Source organism: Macrobrachium rosenbergii, chromosome 10, assembly GCF_040412425.1.
Source record: "Macrobrachium rosenbergii isolate ZJJX-2024 chromosome 10, ASM4041242v1, whole genome shotgun sequence".
Taxonomy (NCBI): Eukaryota; Metazoa; Arthropoda; class Malacostraca; order Decapoda; family Palaemonidae; genus Macrobrachium; species Macrobrachium rosenbergii.
Genome location: NC_089750.1, coordinates 21,887,553 through 21,905,273, shown reverse-complemented (window position 1 = coordinate 21,905,273; position 17,721 = coordinate 21,887,553). Strand labels below are relative to the sequence as shown.

The window sequence follows — 17,721 nt, the reverse complement described above, 5'->3', positions numbered from 1 at the left end:
TAATACCAATAAGTTTCGACAAAAGTAATTTACAAGAAAAGAAACTCTTTTGGACTTATAAAAATCCAAGGGTAGCACTCACTAGTTATCAGCGGTGGTTTAGGTATACAGTTCCTAAGAGTCAGTTGGATTATAATTACAATTTTATAAAAAAATCACACCTGGCTTCGTGTAACTTCCCTTAGGAAATGTGTTCATGACGAGGAATAGATTGGTTTTAGACATTACTTCAGTTTAGCCATTGGGTTTGGTGCTCGGCAATATTAGCTTGGTGTAGGATAAATTAATTTTTTGACTTGTTCAGATAATACCGGTTGAAAGTTAGTTGCCATGATTACTAAGGACATCTGTTAAAGGAAGATTATCTCATCAAATTAAGATTCCAAAAGGTGGCTATCTAGATGTAAAATACATAATAAAACTAGAGCATTGTGCAAATCGTGGGATGGAGTTTTAAACTAATAAAGCCATGATGATATGTGAAAAAAACAAATACCACAAAACTGATTTTCTAAACTTTAATTTGTGTACTCACGAAAGACAAAGAGTCCTCCTTCGTGGGAAGTAACACCTGACATGAGGTTTACTTTGTTGTACCGGCCTTCTTTCACCAGGACTTCTGGTTCTGCTGGTAAATAATCTCCGTCCACTCTTGGACCTAGTAGGACAGGATTGAAGTTCCAGTGCTGAACGGAAAAAAAGATGGTGCATAGTAATTGAAATAATGCAGTTTAAATATACTATATTTCTTTTCCTGTGGAATTAAAGAGCGTAATATAATATTACTTCAATGATATTCGAATATGTGTATTTTAGTAGACATCAAATGGTGATGCATAACAAGCATAGTTGAAATACCTGCTTGTAAAGCTACCCAGAGACGGCAAACTAAATTTAAGTGAATTGCCTCTCATACGGTATCCTTAATTCGAAAGTTATATTAAGGTTAAGGAAGGTAGTTTTGGAATATAGCCTCTCAAGATATTTCAAATTTCTGACTATATTAGGATTTTAAGAAAGAAACATTTCACTGAGATCAAAGATCTACATCTACCACTTGGTTTCTCAGGTAGATTCTGCATTACAAAGTATTAATGCCTGCCAAGGTTATGGTTTAGTTGGTTTTAATCTTTTTATGTCATGAAATACTAGTTGAATAATGGACACTTTTAACTAAAAGATCTGAATAAAAATGAAAGGGAGTAAAGAAGAATAAAAAAAACTTAAAAAATCTTCATGTTTGAAAGGAAATATCTCGCAGTTTTTAACAAAAGTACAGACACACGCACCTTTCTACGTGGCTACTGTTCTTTTGGTCAAGAAAGTATTCTTGCCATGATTAACACTCTAAACTCTAAAGGGAAGAAGCCGTAAAAAGATAGAAATAGTGAGCACTACACAACTGTTGCTTAGCAGTAAAAAGCTTTGTGCCTTAGAAGTTCGTTTGTATATAATTATATATTTTATATATATATATATATATATATATATATATATATATATATATATATATATATATATATATATATATATATATATATATATATATATATATATATATATGGATGTATGTGTATTATATAAATATATATATATATATATATATATATATATATATATATATATATATATATATTAACAAGGAGGTTAAAGATAAAAGAAGTCTCAAAAATTAAATATTGAAAAACATGGGTACAATATTATATCTCAGTACCCTAACACAGTTGGAAGAAAAATCATAAAAGCAACCCTGTAAAATCGTCTGAAGATATTGGTGTTTATGCTGTTGGTTGCTTGGATTCTGATTCTTGCATTATCGGTGAAAGTGGTCGTTCGTTTGGTAAAAGGAAAAATGAACATATTTCAGCATGTAAATTGAGAATAATTATAGCTCTATAACTAGAGATGCCTGGGAAAAGGATCATAGAATATAAATTGTAAAAATGGTCAAGTTGTGTATAAATGGTGGACAGGTCCACCAGATGATGTATTGAAGGAGCCCTCATTTCGTTAAATAGTACCTTTGATGGAAACTTGGGCCTTGTTGAAAATAATATTATAAGTGAAGAAATTTGTAGATGTGCTGGTATTCGTAATTTTAGAAATATACCTAGTCAGCTGAATTCTTCCCTAAATCAAAGTCATAATTTGGAACAAAATCACCTTGTTGGCTCTGTAGCGGAAGACTCCAGGTTTCTTCCGTCATGAAGGTCTCGAAGAATTTTAGAATTGACAAGGGCCCAACAACCTGATTAAATAGTTTTATTTTCTGTAATGTTTGTGTGAATTTATAGTTTACTGCTTTATTTTGTTTCTTGAGTTGTATATGATACTCCATTTTAGTGATAAAGTCCACAGCAGATGGACGAAAAACTATAAGCTCTGTACATTTATATTTTTAATATACTATGTTCTGTAACAGGAATTTCATTGTGGACTTTACTGCTTGCACACACACATTTTATTTTATATATATATATATATATATATATATATATATATATATATATATATATATCCCTATATATATATATATATATATATATATATAATATATAATATATATATATATATATATATATATATATATATTTATAAGGAATAGGTAGACCAGTACTTGAGGAAACATTCTTTATTGCGACTAGTTTCAAGGTTCTAACACACCCCATCATCAGGCATCTAAAATAACAAATAAATACAATGAAAAAAAAAACAACCCATTAAAATGAAATAAAATTAAACATCAGAACTAACTACCAAGAATTAAAATTGAACAGTACCGTTTAACCTATAGCAAGAGGCAAGAGAGGAATACAAGGCAAATACAAAGATAGTTACAGAAGATAGACACAGAATTAAAAACAAAGCAACTCAACTGACCGTTCATTATTACAGAGTGATGGTTTTTCTTTGATGGTATATAATGTTTCAATTGTGGTTAGCTCCACATCACTAGAACGACTGGCTAATATAGAAAAAGAATCTATACTCAGAGGATGGTCATGCTGATGGCAGTGCTCATCGAATGGCACTAAATGCTTGTTTGTTAAGTGGCCTGTTTGTTCTAATTGATCGGCCTAGGTGTTCAAAGGCACGGACCCGAAACTGGCGCTTTGATTTACCAATATAAGTTGCATTACAGCAACTACATGTATACTTATAGACTACAGATGACTGTAGGTCTTTGGGCACCGTGTCTTTGAACTTGAAAAACTTTTGTATTACATTTTTAGGCCTGAATATGACTCTGAGACTAACTTGAGGGTAAAATTCCAATAGTAATTTAGATAAACGGTTTCTCAAGGAAAAACTGCTTTTACCCATGTAGGGCAAGGAAAAATAAATTGTAGCTTTGTTTACTGTCACTTTTGGGGGACGTGGATCCATTAGTTTTTGAGTTGTTTGCCAATGTATGTGTCAATAAATTTAGCACCAATCCATTATGAAAAAGAATATCTTTGATACAAGAAAATTCAAAATGTAAGCTAAAATAATTGGAACAAATCTGGAATGCCCTAGTCACTAAAGTTTTCACTAAGTTCCTCTTAAAATTAATAGGTATAAAAGATGAAAATTTGGTTGAGAGTCCGGTGAAAGTTGGTTTTCTATACACCTCTGTATGAAACTCACTATCTTTGCGGCTTACGAGAACATCCAGAAAGGCCAGCTTTCCATCAGTCTCTATTTCTGACGTAAATGTGATATTTTCATGCTTCGAGTTTAAATACTCTAGAAACAAAGGAATGTGCGTGGGAGATCTGAAAATTAAAAAGTGTCATCTACATAGCGTCTATATAAAAGTGGTTTGAAAGATGCCGGACATTCGTTCAACCACCTAACCTCATGATATGCAAGAAAGGCATTAGCTAACGTTGGACCCAGTGGATTTCCTGCATGGCAACCCCATCCTTCTGCTTATAAACCTTTTCATTGAAGATGAAAAAGCAATCGGTTGCTGCTAGAGATAAAAGTTTATGAAGTTGAGTTTTTGTAAAATATAGAATTTTATCAGAATCACTGTATAAATTATTAATGCAAATGTCAATGGTTTCAACTAAAGGTATATTCGTGAACAGTGACTTCACATCAAAGCTTGCCATAACACAATTATCGAAACTTTTACTCCCTATCTCTTTAACAAAAGTAAATGTATCTTTAACCGTGTACTCATTAATTGTTATAGGAGCAAGAATGGGCACCAGGTACTTGGAAAGTTTGTAGTTGAAGGTACCTATAGCTGACATGATGGGTCGTATGGGACACCCAGTTTTATGCACCTTTGGCAAACCAAATAATATTCCTGGTCTGGAACCTGTTGTATAAAGATCCGAATAAACACCATCATCAATGGAATTTTCTGATTTCAGTTTTCTCAAGAATCTGTTAATCTTATCCTCCTTGTTCAAAATGGTTAGGAGGACATCATCTCGAACTCTTTCAAACTTGGTATGGTCATTCAAAACCTCATTTACTTTAGAAATATAATGCCTTGTTAAAAGGATCAACAACACCGTTACCCTGGTCTGGTTTGGTAATGAATGGATTTGTCTTTTCCAAGTGCCTTATTGTGTCATACCTTCTCTGGATATATTATGTATAAAACTGTCTTTTTACAATAGAAAGAAGAAAATGCCAAATGTTTCAGAGAATTCTTGAAAAAACCAAAACCTTTATCATGTTTGTCATAGAAATCAAATTTCAAATATATTTTTGAAAAACATTTCAAAAGTACAAAAGTGATTGATAAAATCATAATCTACCGTAAGACAAAACAAACTTCATTCCTTTACTTAACACTTTTTTTCAATATCAGAAAGACTTTTGGAGTAATTAAATAACACTTTATCATTGACACCATCATCACTCACAAAGCCTAATTTACGTAATTTATTTTGTTGTTTTAAAGCTAATGTTTGGTAGCACCATTCTATAGTTTACGCTTTAATTTGACTTCTTGGTTAAAGTCAATCCAAGACACTGCATTTTAGTTGAGTAAAGTCACAGTCGTTCATTCTCGATGAAGAACCTATAAGCTCCGTCGTTTAGATGATTTTCCCTAATATAACTGGCGCTGGCAATTACGATAAAGACGATTTCGATGTAAGAAGCGGTCGAAGAGTTTGAAGTGAAGGAAATCAGGAATAAGATCTTGCTATATATAAGAAGACAAAATATTCGATATCGCATTCATTTTTAATTTTATAATCAATATTTCCACCGCCCTATACTATTAAGAACTGGCTCTCCATATCGTTGTCTCAATACAGATGCAACAGAAGAATTCCGTGGAAAGCGGAGTCGAATAAGGAATAGGTAGACCAGTACTTGAGGAAACATTCTTTATTGCGACTAGTTTCGAGGTTCTAACACACCCCATCATCAGGCATCTAAAATAACAAATAAATACAATGAAAGAAAAAAAACAACCCATTAAAATGAAATAAAATTAAACATCAGAACTAACTACCAAGAATTAAAATTGAACAGTACCGTTTAACCTATAGCAAGAGGCAAGAGAGGAATACAAGGCAAATACAAAGATAGTTACAGAAGATAGACACAGAATTAAAAACAAAGCAACTCAACTGACCGTTCATTATTACAGAGTGATGGTTTTTCTTTGATGGTATATAATGTTTCAATTGTGGTTAGCTCCACATCACTAGAACGACTGGCTAATATAGAAAAAGAATCTATACTCAGAGGATGGTCATGCTGATGGCAGTGCTCACGAATGGCACTAAATGCTTGTTTGTTAAGTGGCCTGTTTGTTCTAATTGATCGGCCTAGGTGTTCAAAGGCACGGACCCGAAACTGGCGCTTTGATTTACCAATATAAGTTGCATTACAGCAACTACATGTATACTTATAGACTACAGATGACTGTAGGTCTTTGGGCACCGTGTCTTTGAACTTGAAAAACTTTTGTATTACATTTTTAGGCCTGAATATGACTCTGAGACTAACTTGAGGGTAAAATTCCAATAGTAATTTACATAAACGGTTTCTCAAGGAAAAACTGCTTTTACCCATGTAGGGCAAGGAAAAATAAATTGTAGCTTTGTTTACTGTCACTTTTGGGGGACGTGGATCCATTAGTTTTTGGAGTTGTTTGCCAATGTATGTGTCAATAAATTTAGCACCGAATCCATTATGAAAAAGAATATCTTTGATACAAGAAAATTCAAAATGTAAGCTAAAATAATTGGAACAAATCTGGAATGCCCTAGTCACTATTATAAAATTAGGAAAATGAAGTGCGATATCGAATTTTTGTCTTCCTGTCTCCAGCAAGATCTTATTCCTGATTTTCTTCACTTCAAACTCTTCGACCGCTTCTTACATCGAACTCGTCTTTATCGTAATTGCCAGCGCCAGTTCTTACGCAGGGAAGAATCATCTAAACGACGGCAGTTGCAGGTTCTGTCATCGAGAATGAACGACCTGACTACTCAACTACGGAATGCAGTGTCTTGGATTGACTTTAACCACCTTCGGAGTCTTATTGAGCGTAAGAATGGTGCTACCATATCGCGAGTGAGCTTTACACAACAAAATAAATTACGTAAATTAGGCTTTGTGAGTGATGATGGTGTCCCGCATGATAAAGTGTTATTTAATTACTCCAGTAAAGTCTTCTCTGATATTGAAAAGAAAGTGTTAAGTAAAGGAATGAAGTTTGTTTTGTCTTACGGTAGACCTGATTTTATCAATCACTTTTGTACTTTTGAAATGTTTTTCAAAAATATTTTGAAATTTGATTTCTATGACAAACATGATAAAGGTTTTGGTTTTTTCAAGAACTCTCTGAAACATTTGGCATTTTCTTCTTTCTATTGTAAAAAAGACAGTTTTATACATAATATATCCAGAGAAGAGTATGACACAATAAGGCACTTAGCAAAAGACAAATCCATAGTCATTACCAAACCAGACAAGGGTAACGGTGTTGTTGTTCTTAACAAGACCGATTATATTTCTAAAGTAAATGAGGTTTTGAATGACCATACCAAGTTTGAAAGAGTTCGAGATGATGTCCTCCTAACCATTTTGAACAAGGAGGATAAGATTAACAGATTCTTGAGAAAACTGAAATCAGAAAATTCCATTGATGATGGTGTTTATTCGGATCTTTATACAACAGGTTCCAGACCAGGAATATTATATGGTTTGCCAAAGGTGCATAAAACTGGGTGTCCCATACGACCCATCATGTCAGCTATAGGTACCTTCAACTACAAACTTTCCAAGTACCTGGTGCCCATTCTTGCTCCTATAACAATTAATGAGTACACGGTTAAAGATACATTTACTTTTGTTAAAGAGATAGGGAGTAAAAGTTTCGATAATTGTGTTATGGCAAGCTTTGATGTGAAGTCACTGTTCACGAATATACCTTTAGTTGAAACCATTGACATTTGCATTAATAATTTATACAGTGATTCTGATAAAATTCTATATTTTACAAAAACTCAACTTCATAAACTTTTATCTCTAGCAGCAACCGATTGCTTTTTCATCTTCAATGAAAAGGTTTATAAGCAGAAGGATGGGGTTGCCATGGGAAATCCACTGGGTCCAACGTTAGCTAATGCCTTTCTTGCATATCATGAGGTTAGGTGGTTGAACGAATGTCCGGCATCTTTCAAACCACTTTTATATAGACGCTATGTAGATGACACTTTTTTAATTTTCAGATCTCCCACGCACATTCCTTTGTTTCTAGAGTATTTAAACTCGAAGCATGAAAATATCACATTTACGTCAGAAATAGAGACTGATGGAAAGCTGGCCTTTCTGGATGTTCTCGTAAGCCGCAAAGATAGTGAGTTTCATACAGAGGTGTATAGAAAACCAACTTTCACCGGACTCTCAACCAAATTTTCATCTTTTATACCTATTAATTTTAAGAGGAACTTAGTGAAAACTTTAGTGACTAGGGCATTCAGATTTGTTCCAATTATTTTAGCTTACATTTTGAATTTTCTTGTATCAAAGATATTCTTTTTCATAATGGATTCGGTGCTAAATTTATTGACACATACATTGGCAAACAACTCCAAAACTAATGGATCCACGTCCCCAAAAGTGACAGTAAACAAAGCTACAATTTATTTTTCCTTGCCCTATGGGTAAAAGCAGTTTTTCCTTGAGAAACCGTTTATGTAAATTACTATTGGAATTTTACCCTCAAGTTAGTCTCAGAGTCATATTCAGGCCTAAAAATGTAATACAAAAGTTTTTCAAGTTCAAAGACACGGTGCCCAAAGACCTACAGTCATCTGTAGTCTATAAGTATACATGTAGTTGCTGTAATGCAACTTATATTGGTAAATCAAAGCGCCAGTTTCGGGTCCGTGCCTTTGAACACCTAGGCCGATCAATTAGAACAAACAGGCCACTTAACAAACAAGCATTTAGTGCCATTCGTGAGCACTGCCATCAGCATGACCATCCTCTGAGTATAGATTCTTTTTCTATATTAGCCAGTCGTTCTAGTGATGTGGAGCTAACCACAATTGAAACATTATATACCATCAAAGAAAAACCATCACTCTGTAATAATGAACGGTCAGTTGAGTTGCTTTGTTTTTAATTCTGTGTCTATCTTCTGTAACTATCTTTGTATTTGCCTTGTATTCCTCTCTTGCCTCTTGCTATAGGTTAAACGGTACTGTTCAATTTTAATTCTTGGTAGTTAGTTCTGATGTTTAATTTTATTTCATTTTAATGGGTTGTTTTTTTTCTTTCATTGTATTTATTTGTTATTTTAGATGCCTGATGATGGGGTGTGTTAGAACCTCGAAACTAGTCGCAATAAAGAATGTTTCCTCAAGTACTGGTCTACCTATTCCTTATTCGACTCCGCTTTCCACGGAATTCTTCTGTTGCATCTATATATATATATATATATATATATATATATATATATATATATATATATATATATATATATATATTCATTAGTAGATATATAAATATATATATCTATATATATATAGATTTTCTTGACCGAAAAATGAGAATATTTCTTTTTTTGCTTGTAAGCAGAGACAATTTTTTGATGTGCACATCTCTGAGTCATCATTGAGTGTTCTGCATAACATAAATAGGTTGGTAAAATGTTTGTAATCATAGCAGAATAGTAGGTTATTGATCACAAACACCATTTCTGATTGACTAATGGCCTACTAAGGTTAAGATGCAAACGTGTCTTGGAGTCAACTGACTTATCCTCGCGATCAATACAGGTAGGTCAGTTGGTTGTAAGGCACCCACTGTCAGGTGTTACCAGGTGACTGGAAATTGCTCCGTGATTGACTGCTGAATCTGGTGGTTAAACCTATCTTTGCAGCAAGGCTTGGTGCTTACATCCTTGTGACTGGATGCATGGCTTTCTCAGCCTTTCTCTTCCTCAGTGTAAGGGAAGAGATATGTAGGTAGTTGATAACAAACAATAAACCCCCTTTCATTGCTCCAACCATCATTTGACACCCATTAACAATGCCCGACAACTTTCAATGTCCCTCCCAAACTGAAACATGGCCAGTAAAACCAAATACTGAACACAATATTCCAGTCTAGTTCTCCCCAGAGAGTGCTAAAAAGATTATTTCTGTAGCACGGCAGATGTAAAACTCAGCTCTTGAACCAAACCCAGGTGACTAACTTAATATGGCTGAATCTACCGATGAGAAATAATCATGCAATGCCTAAAGCATATATGAGATGTAATCAGACAGGAGCACAAACTTAAACATTCTAAGTTTCTATCTGCTCCCTTTCCCGACAATTGAGCCACCTGTCTGGGCCTGGAGAGCAGAGTTACTGTTCCACCTCCAATATCTCTAGTTCAACAAAGAAGCAGACTATGTCCATGAGACAGACTATGTCCATGAGGTAATCTTCGACAATCAATTCCACGGCATTGTTTGCTGGCTGGACACACAGGGGGGGAAAAGATTGCCTAAAAAGAACTCAACCAGTTTTTCATCAGAGAATTCTACTTTTCACCTCCCACCCATGCCAGACAGTTCCTCGATCTACTTGACATGCCACTGGCGAACGCAGAGTTTGATGCAGATGGCAAACCACATGTCGGCCTCACTAGTGAGATTTGGCTGCACTGTCTACTTACATTATAACATCTGTGCCAACCTTCTTACCAGCAAGGATATGCCCACAGTGTACCTTTTAAAAGTGGCAGGCAGATTACTGGTGCCTCCAAAGCGTTGCAGTACACAACCCCAGCCTCCTATGAGACCAGGGATGACCACCACAAATGACGAAGGACAAGCTTATACAGATGTCTGAATAAGGTGTGGTGAAAGGAATGCCCCAGCTGCCTGTGCTGTGCAGCTATCACCATAGATTTGAAACAAAGCAAGAAAACTGTCTCAAGCTTCATCCAGAGTGGCCACCCAAAGAAATAACTGTGATTGCTAAGACACGTCCATGGTCCTGCTCCACCAGATTTTAAGTCACCTTCAGCACCTCATGCAAGAAGTTCCTGGTGACATGGGCACCTTTAGGCTGATAGTGCCAGTGTCAGAAATCAACCTCCAGTGGCTGTCCAATACCTGGCTGCAGCTTTCACCAAATGTAAACGAAGTATGGATGGGAATCTATTGCCACTGATGTCCAAATGCCTCTGCTTAGTGCCGACTTTCTTGGGCACTACAGGCTGCTTGTGAACGTGATCCACTACTGCCTTATAGACTTAACTACTTTCCAAACAACACAGTTCTCCTTGGGGCCTAAACAGCTGCCCATCTCTTAGGTAGGAATCGCCAACCTACACCACCTCTTGCAGGAGTTCTCTGACGTCTTTCAGCCATAACTTCGTCAAACATCTAGGGCACCCATGAAAAACTGTATCTTCCATCATACCATAACAAAGGTCCCATGATGGGCCTTTGCCAGAAGAACTCTAACCCCCGGGCTTCATCACTCCTCACAGTCAAGAAACTGGTCAGAGCATGGTGCTCCTGCAGAAGATAAAGACTCATTTAACTTTTCACACATTGATAAAAAAAAATGTTTTATATGAAAAATGAGTTATTCAGTCTTCACGACTGATGCTTCTACATATTACTGGATCCTGTGTTGTCATTCACCAGTTCCGATCTATCTGTAGAAAGCAACATAGAATTTGAGAATGTCTGTATGATAATTAGAGGCTTTCATAGAGAAATTAGGACAGCCTCTGGGATTTAAGGCTGCTCTAACCTTAGGTCCATGCCTAAGATTCTGAGTACTATTATGCACAGTTATGCTAAAGGTGTCCGATTATATCTTTATTTCCGTGGTATTGTAGATTTCCCCATAGTGTCGTGGAATTACAACCTAAGCATATATTCTCAAGAGTTTCTTAGTGCACTATTGGCAATAATATTCCCCATGACTGGAGAAGAAATCTAGATGAAGTAACTGAAGACCTTGAGTTGCTGTTTTGTGAGAGTGTAATTATTTTTGTAATGCTTATGGTTTTTTCCTGGCAAGCTATATTGTAGCAGATTACGATTGTTTCTAACTGGTTTTTCAATGGATGCACCCCTTTGTCATGATCTGATATATGGATGAATTACACTCTATACATGCAAGAAATTTATAATAATGAACCGGTTCTTAAGGCATCTATTAATATAGAATAATCACTACAGTTTTGAGCCTCACTAGGCTTCTCCTCAGGTGAAATTGCAGTGATTATTCTAGGTCGAAGGATGCGCTAAGTTTATAGTACTGGTTCATTTAATGTATTGTTTTGTTACAAAAATCATGCAATATTGTTGTTCCAAATGCTAAATTTTATGTTAAAAGCAATTCTGACTAATGTGGACTCTCCTCATATACTATCGACTTACTTGGATCAAATTCACTTATAGCATTAATACGTACAATATGATCCTGAAGACTAAGAGTAAGATTAACAACATCAATCCTTTGAAGACAAGAAAGAAGAGATTTGCTGGCCTGCTCACTGGGTACACTGAAACCTTGACAATCGAAGCGTTTTCCCATGTGCATTGCTACTTCCATAAATGCACCACCCATTGCCCAGGGGTTAAGTAATGTTCCAGACTGCATAATTCCTCCAGAAAACAGCCCTGTGAGAGGAAAGAAAGTCTGACAGTAATGAAAAAGGTCTGTCAGTAACACTGGAATTCCAAATCCTCAACTAGCGTGAGAGGAGAAATCCACTTGTAAACTGACTAATTTCTTGATGAGTTAAGATGAAATCATTTATATTAATTTTTGTCAGAAATTACTTATTTAGAGTCAAACATGAAACAGAATAATGTTCTTAATTATAAACATGCCATAGAACCATAGTTTGTCTTCATCAAGAATTTTTTTTTAATGATTTCAGTTAGTTTTATCATACCTTTGGAATAAGGCGAAAGAACATGAAAATGGACAGAGGCTCCACCAGCGCTTTCTCCAAATATAGTGACACGAGTTTTATCACCACCAAAGTAGTGAATATTCTCTTGTATCCATTGCAGAGCTAACACTTGGTCCTTCACACCAAAGTTCCCTGGGATGACGTCATCTTCGGTGGACAGAAAACCTGTGTGGACACATTACGTTATGCTCAGATTATCGCAATTTTTTTTTAAAGGATATTAGTAATATTTTCCCAAAGACACTTAAGGGAATGACTGTAAAAGGTCATTACACTCACATATGATGTGGAAATTTTTTCTACAACAGAAAAACAAATACCCACCAAGAATTCCAAGCCTGTACTGAATGATAACGAACACAACGCCTTCGTTCATGAGAACGTATGGTGCATACCAATTGATGCCTCCAGAAAAAAAGGCTCCGCCGTGAATAAAAACCATCACTGGTAAGGCAGCGTCTTCTTCATTTGGCTGGAGGGAAGGTAAAGGCATCACAAGGAAACCATTTGCATAGAAGTTATAACAATCAAAAGTTTTTCTTGTGTTGAGTCCAGTGATATTGTTCCTTCAAAATTAATGTTATTTCGTACATTAATCTTATTTTGTACCTCAGTTTTTCAAAACTGACCTTGCTGGTAAATATGCTTAAATATAGGCAATCTTCATTTCCATCATAAACTGGCGTCCTCAATGTAGCTTCAATGAATGGTATTTGTGGACAAGTTGCAGGAACTACCGATCCATTCTTTATACCACTCCAACTTTTGACAGGGACAGGGTCCTGAAATGACGATTATTAATTGTTAGTACATATTAGAAATAAAAACATGATTAAAACATATTTTCACATCGAGAGAACAAAGTAGTACTGTATCTTATCCAACCTTAAAAGCAAGTAATAGAATATGACCTAGGAATATCCAGTAATGAATTTTTTGTCTCGAAGTGCACAGAAATAGGGAAAGAAATTCGATGTATAATTCTGAGAATAATGGAATCATATATAACATCATCCAGTGATGCTGAAAACAAAGCATTCAAACACATTTCATTTTAATGCATCATAACATTTTTCAGTTTCATTGAAAATGCATAAAATATGACTGTTCGGGGAAAGACGAAGTTTGATAATATCTTGAAAGACAGCGACTGTTAACCTGTAACCAAATTTTGAGGTAATGGCCCAAGCAGTCTTGGGACCCAGGCCGGTTCTTTGGATGGTAGATGTGCCCTTTGGTAACTTATTTACGGTATATGTAGGCTTCTAAGGTGGCAGCAAGGATGATAAAGTCAGACTTTTGTACCTCTTTGGAAAAACAAGATTTTGTGCATGTGGAAAAATAATAAAATGTTTGATCAAGATTTTACTATAGTGTTTTACCCATGTACATATGGGGAGCTGAAGGTTTTGAGAACGCACTTCTTTAACCTAATGGTTGATCACGTTACCACATATTCAAATGACTAATTCATACAAACAGTTATCAGATTGTGCTCTTATGATTTATCATTTATGATACCCTTTACATTTTACTTTTAGCAAGTACCCTGTTCACATGTCGACCTCATTAGGTGAGCAAACTTAGAGGATGCAAAGGCATGCAAAAATATAATCTAGTATGCAGATCATGGCATGTATTGACAAATAGACACATTTTTACTTACTGCATACATTCCAAAATATTAGCAAAATACAAACTTATATATGATATATACTCATATAACGTAATGTTATATTCTATTATCCTGTTTGATCAAAAGATTTAGAATATTGCATTTTAAAATTACGAGCTGACGCCGATACATACCAAGTGATGTTATTACATCATTTATCATTTATAAATACCGTGACATTTTACTTTGAGCAAATATCCCTTCCTATGTCTCAGCATCATCAGGCAAACAGTATAAAGGTTTTCAGAGTCACAACAGAAAACAATGACTTTGATTTACTGTCTGTACTAACAGATCTATGTGTTACTCACTGATAGTAAAAATGTAATATATTAAATAAACCAAAAATAAATAAATGTACAAATAAAATAAAAAGGGGCACTGTACTGCCCATATCTTACAATGTTAGCAAAATACAAATCAAAACAAATAGACTCCTCAAAAATTAAAACATACTGTAAGTTCACTGACCATATAGTTAATGTATTGTCTAATAACTGGTTGATAGAGGCAAGTATCAAATTATATTATAACTCATGATTTGTGGTTATCTCTAGACTTTCACACTGAGTTAGTGGCACTTCTGACATATCAACGTTATTGGTCAAGCAGATATCAAGATTTACAGTCAGGTTACAATATACATGTAGTACTAAGTATTCAAGTTGAATAAATGTTTAATCTGCAGCCTGTGTTGACATATGCGCATATCGTTACTTGATAACCTCAGCTTAGTATATTCACCAAAACAGAACTCAGATGTACATTATGCCTACATGCAACATTTAGGAAGATACAGGCAAAACAGGCTCCATAGGTCCCCTTGAGGCATAACATGACAATATCTGTGTGCCCGGCTTTCTGTAACACATTTAACATCCACACAAGATATATTAATTTTCTCTAATAGTTCCAGAATAGTAAGATGTACAGCTTATTTCCCACAGAACAACCATAGGTAAAGCTTTGCTAACATCATAACCTTTTCATATATTCACATGTCCAAGTGTGAGTCATCTGTGATATCAGACGCATCTGGGTCTGCATTGGCGACTTTATGAGGATTCAGGCAGTCCTCACGTCCAGTACACACGCAGACCTCTGTACATGCCATGCTTTGCCTGGAGCAACTACAGTTATGCTGACATGTTGCTTTTTTTTTGTACCCACATGGTATCAGTTCCAGGATTGATTCAGGAGCAGGTGATTGTGTCATGAGTGTGGGAGTGAGCTGCCCATCTTAGTCATGATGCCAGCCATTTGCAATTGGGAAAGGAATATCAGGTTGGGATTCTGGAGCATGCTTCCAGATTAGGGTCTGATAATTTGCACATTTGGTGTGTTGCAAAAGACAATCAGAAGTTGGCAGAAGAGATTCATTCCAGCCCTGTTTAAGACAGAAGAGCTTATATCTCACACCATCCACATCACCTACAGTAGTAGTAGGCTCACAGAGAAGAGTTATCAGAAGCTCCACAGTTTTCAGCTGTGTCTGAGATATCTCCATCGTAGTACCAAAGTTGGTGAGGTTTCTGAACTTTTGTGGATCCTTCCTGACAAGTTTCCGTGGGTTTAGTTTGCCAACTCTTACCAGACTACTGGTTGAATCACACCCAGTTAGTGTGTGTGCTGCAGGCAACATTTTGCATATTTGATTACCTAGGTTCCTGCTATGGAGTGTGCTGGTATGAATCGTGCCTTATCTTTTACCCCGAGTGAAACCAAAGCTCTTGTGGTACTTCCAACTTGTGACAAATATGTATGCAGAGAACTGTAACATCAGTGTCTGAAGACTACACCACTACACGAGGACATTCCTGTGATGCATGTGCAACATGTAGACTAAGTAAGAGCTGTGTGTCTGTTTCTTCATGCGATGAAAATAGATCTTCCTAGTCTACGGCTCCATCTGAAGTAATCTTGTGAGTGACGAGACCATCCCTGAAACCACCTGCAATGAACATTTTTTGATTAGGGCCAAGGAATGTTTCACCCATTTGGCACCACGATTCTGACAAGAATTCCACAAGATGTTCTTTATTTCTGTGTTTTCCAATGAACTTACTCCACTGCATTGGAATGCGTGTGCTAGGACAATGGATTTTGATTTCATTGCCTTGCACAGATTGTCTGTGTGCATGCTCAAAAACTTTTATTGAATCTCTGAAGTCATATTGATCAAAGACTTCAACAGCTCTGTTGCAACTTTCATATGTTTGTAGAGGCTGGCATACTCTTCTAAAGGGCAATCCTGCAAGTTTCCCAAAGCATGTTGTACCTCTTTTCCTGATCATCTGGAAGACAGCCATACCATCAATGATGCAATTTGTGGACATGTTGGAAGCTGGCAAATGAGACACTGATTCTGCTTCTTTTTCTAACTCAGGCAATAGCTTGCTTTTAGCGGTTTATTGAGGCTTCCATCAGAATGTGGTAGGGCATATAGAACTGTAGAAAGCTCATGTGTGAATACCTCTTTGAGATCAGTCTCTGTGGTTTGCACTGCTACAACCAGAGGACTAAATAGTTCCGTCTGCATCGATAGCTACTCTCTTCTTACTGATAGAATTTGATTTGTACCTCTTGTTCAGAGATGCAAATTTCTTGATGTTGAGCTTTGGCAGTGGTTCAAAGAATCCGGTAGTACCCAGAGTTAGTCTCTCTTCAACAAACTGTGTCGTGGCTTTCGTTCCAATTTTGTTGGCAGAAAGAAGTTTAGTGGATGCCTTTTCAGGTAGAACAATGATAGTTGCAATATTAGTGGGTGGACCCAGTTCAGCATTCATGTCAAATGGGTCGGCCATGAATTCAGTGATTGAATTAACAGTCTTGTTTACATCTGATTCATCTTGCTGCATGCGACGTGGCACGGCTTCCTTGTATTTTTCCTGTGAATGTTCCAAGTCTCCATATCACACATTAACTTCATGGAGGTAGTAACAGCTGTACATTCCTGTGCGGTAATGAACTACCTAGACAAGGCTCCTGATTTCATGGTTAATCCCATTATGCCTCCTTTCACTTTGCTGTCACAGTTTACTGTTTGCTCCAGTGCCATGTCTGTCCAAATTTTACTGAATTTATTTCTGGATGGAGCGATTGCATGATTTCCTTGCAAAAACTGCTCATGAACTTCAGGGGGCACACTCTGGCAATAGCTTCGTGTCACTGATGCACATAGATACCCAGTGGGTGTAATTGGTGCGATCAAAGGCAAAAAATAGTGGCAGTATTTCTACAACTGCAGCAAGATGCAACTCCCAGTTGCTCTCATGTTCTGCTCTAATGAACTGCAAGAGGATGTTGACCATTTCAATGTAATCATCCCAGAATGAGATGGTCTGTGAATTTGCTCTTCCAACATTGCAGAATCTTTGCAGTGTGCTCTGCACATTCTTCAGGTCTTCACTAAGCTTAGAAAAAGCTGCCGTAAGGTTTTTAGAGTCATTGTCTGATACTGCATTTTGACACTACACGAGCCTGCTATTGATGAAGTCTACATCATAATCTACCACCACACTGTCCTGTGCCCACTTGCTGAGGGCCTGCCATCTCAGTCTAGACAGAGCTTTCATTACAAGTTTGTGGGCTCTGACTCCACGGTTGTATGATTTGCCTTTCAACAGATTACTTGCTGTGT

At 36.3% G+C, this 17,721-nt stretch overlaps 1 protein-coding gene across 3 annotated transcripts in view; it reads right to left on the bottom strand.

The window, feature by feature from the left end:
- Nucleotides 1-17,721, bottom strand: part of LOC136842547 (juvenile hormone esterase-like) — a 32,543-nt gene that overhangs the window by 6,222 nt on the left and 8,600 nt on the right. For all 3 annotated transcript variants that reach the window (XR_010854265.1, XM_067109982.1, XM_067109983.1), the window contains exons 3-7: nt 13,036-13,188; nt 12,731-12,878; nt 12,386-12,571; nt 11,899-12,107; nt 536-686 (exon numbers count right to left, since the gene is read on the bottom strand). Coding sequence is in view for 2 of the 3 variants with exons in the window: in XM_067109982.1 (XP_066966083.1) it covers nt 536-686; nt 11,899-12,107; nt 12,386-12,571; nt 12,731-12,878; nt 13,036-13,188 (847 nt within the window). In the remaining variant the exon portion in view is untranslated. The remainder of the gene's footprint in view (nt 1-535; nt 687-11,898; nt 12,108-12,385; nt 12,572-12,730; nt 12,879-13,035; nt 13,189-17,721) is intronic.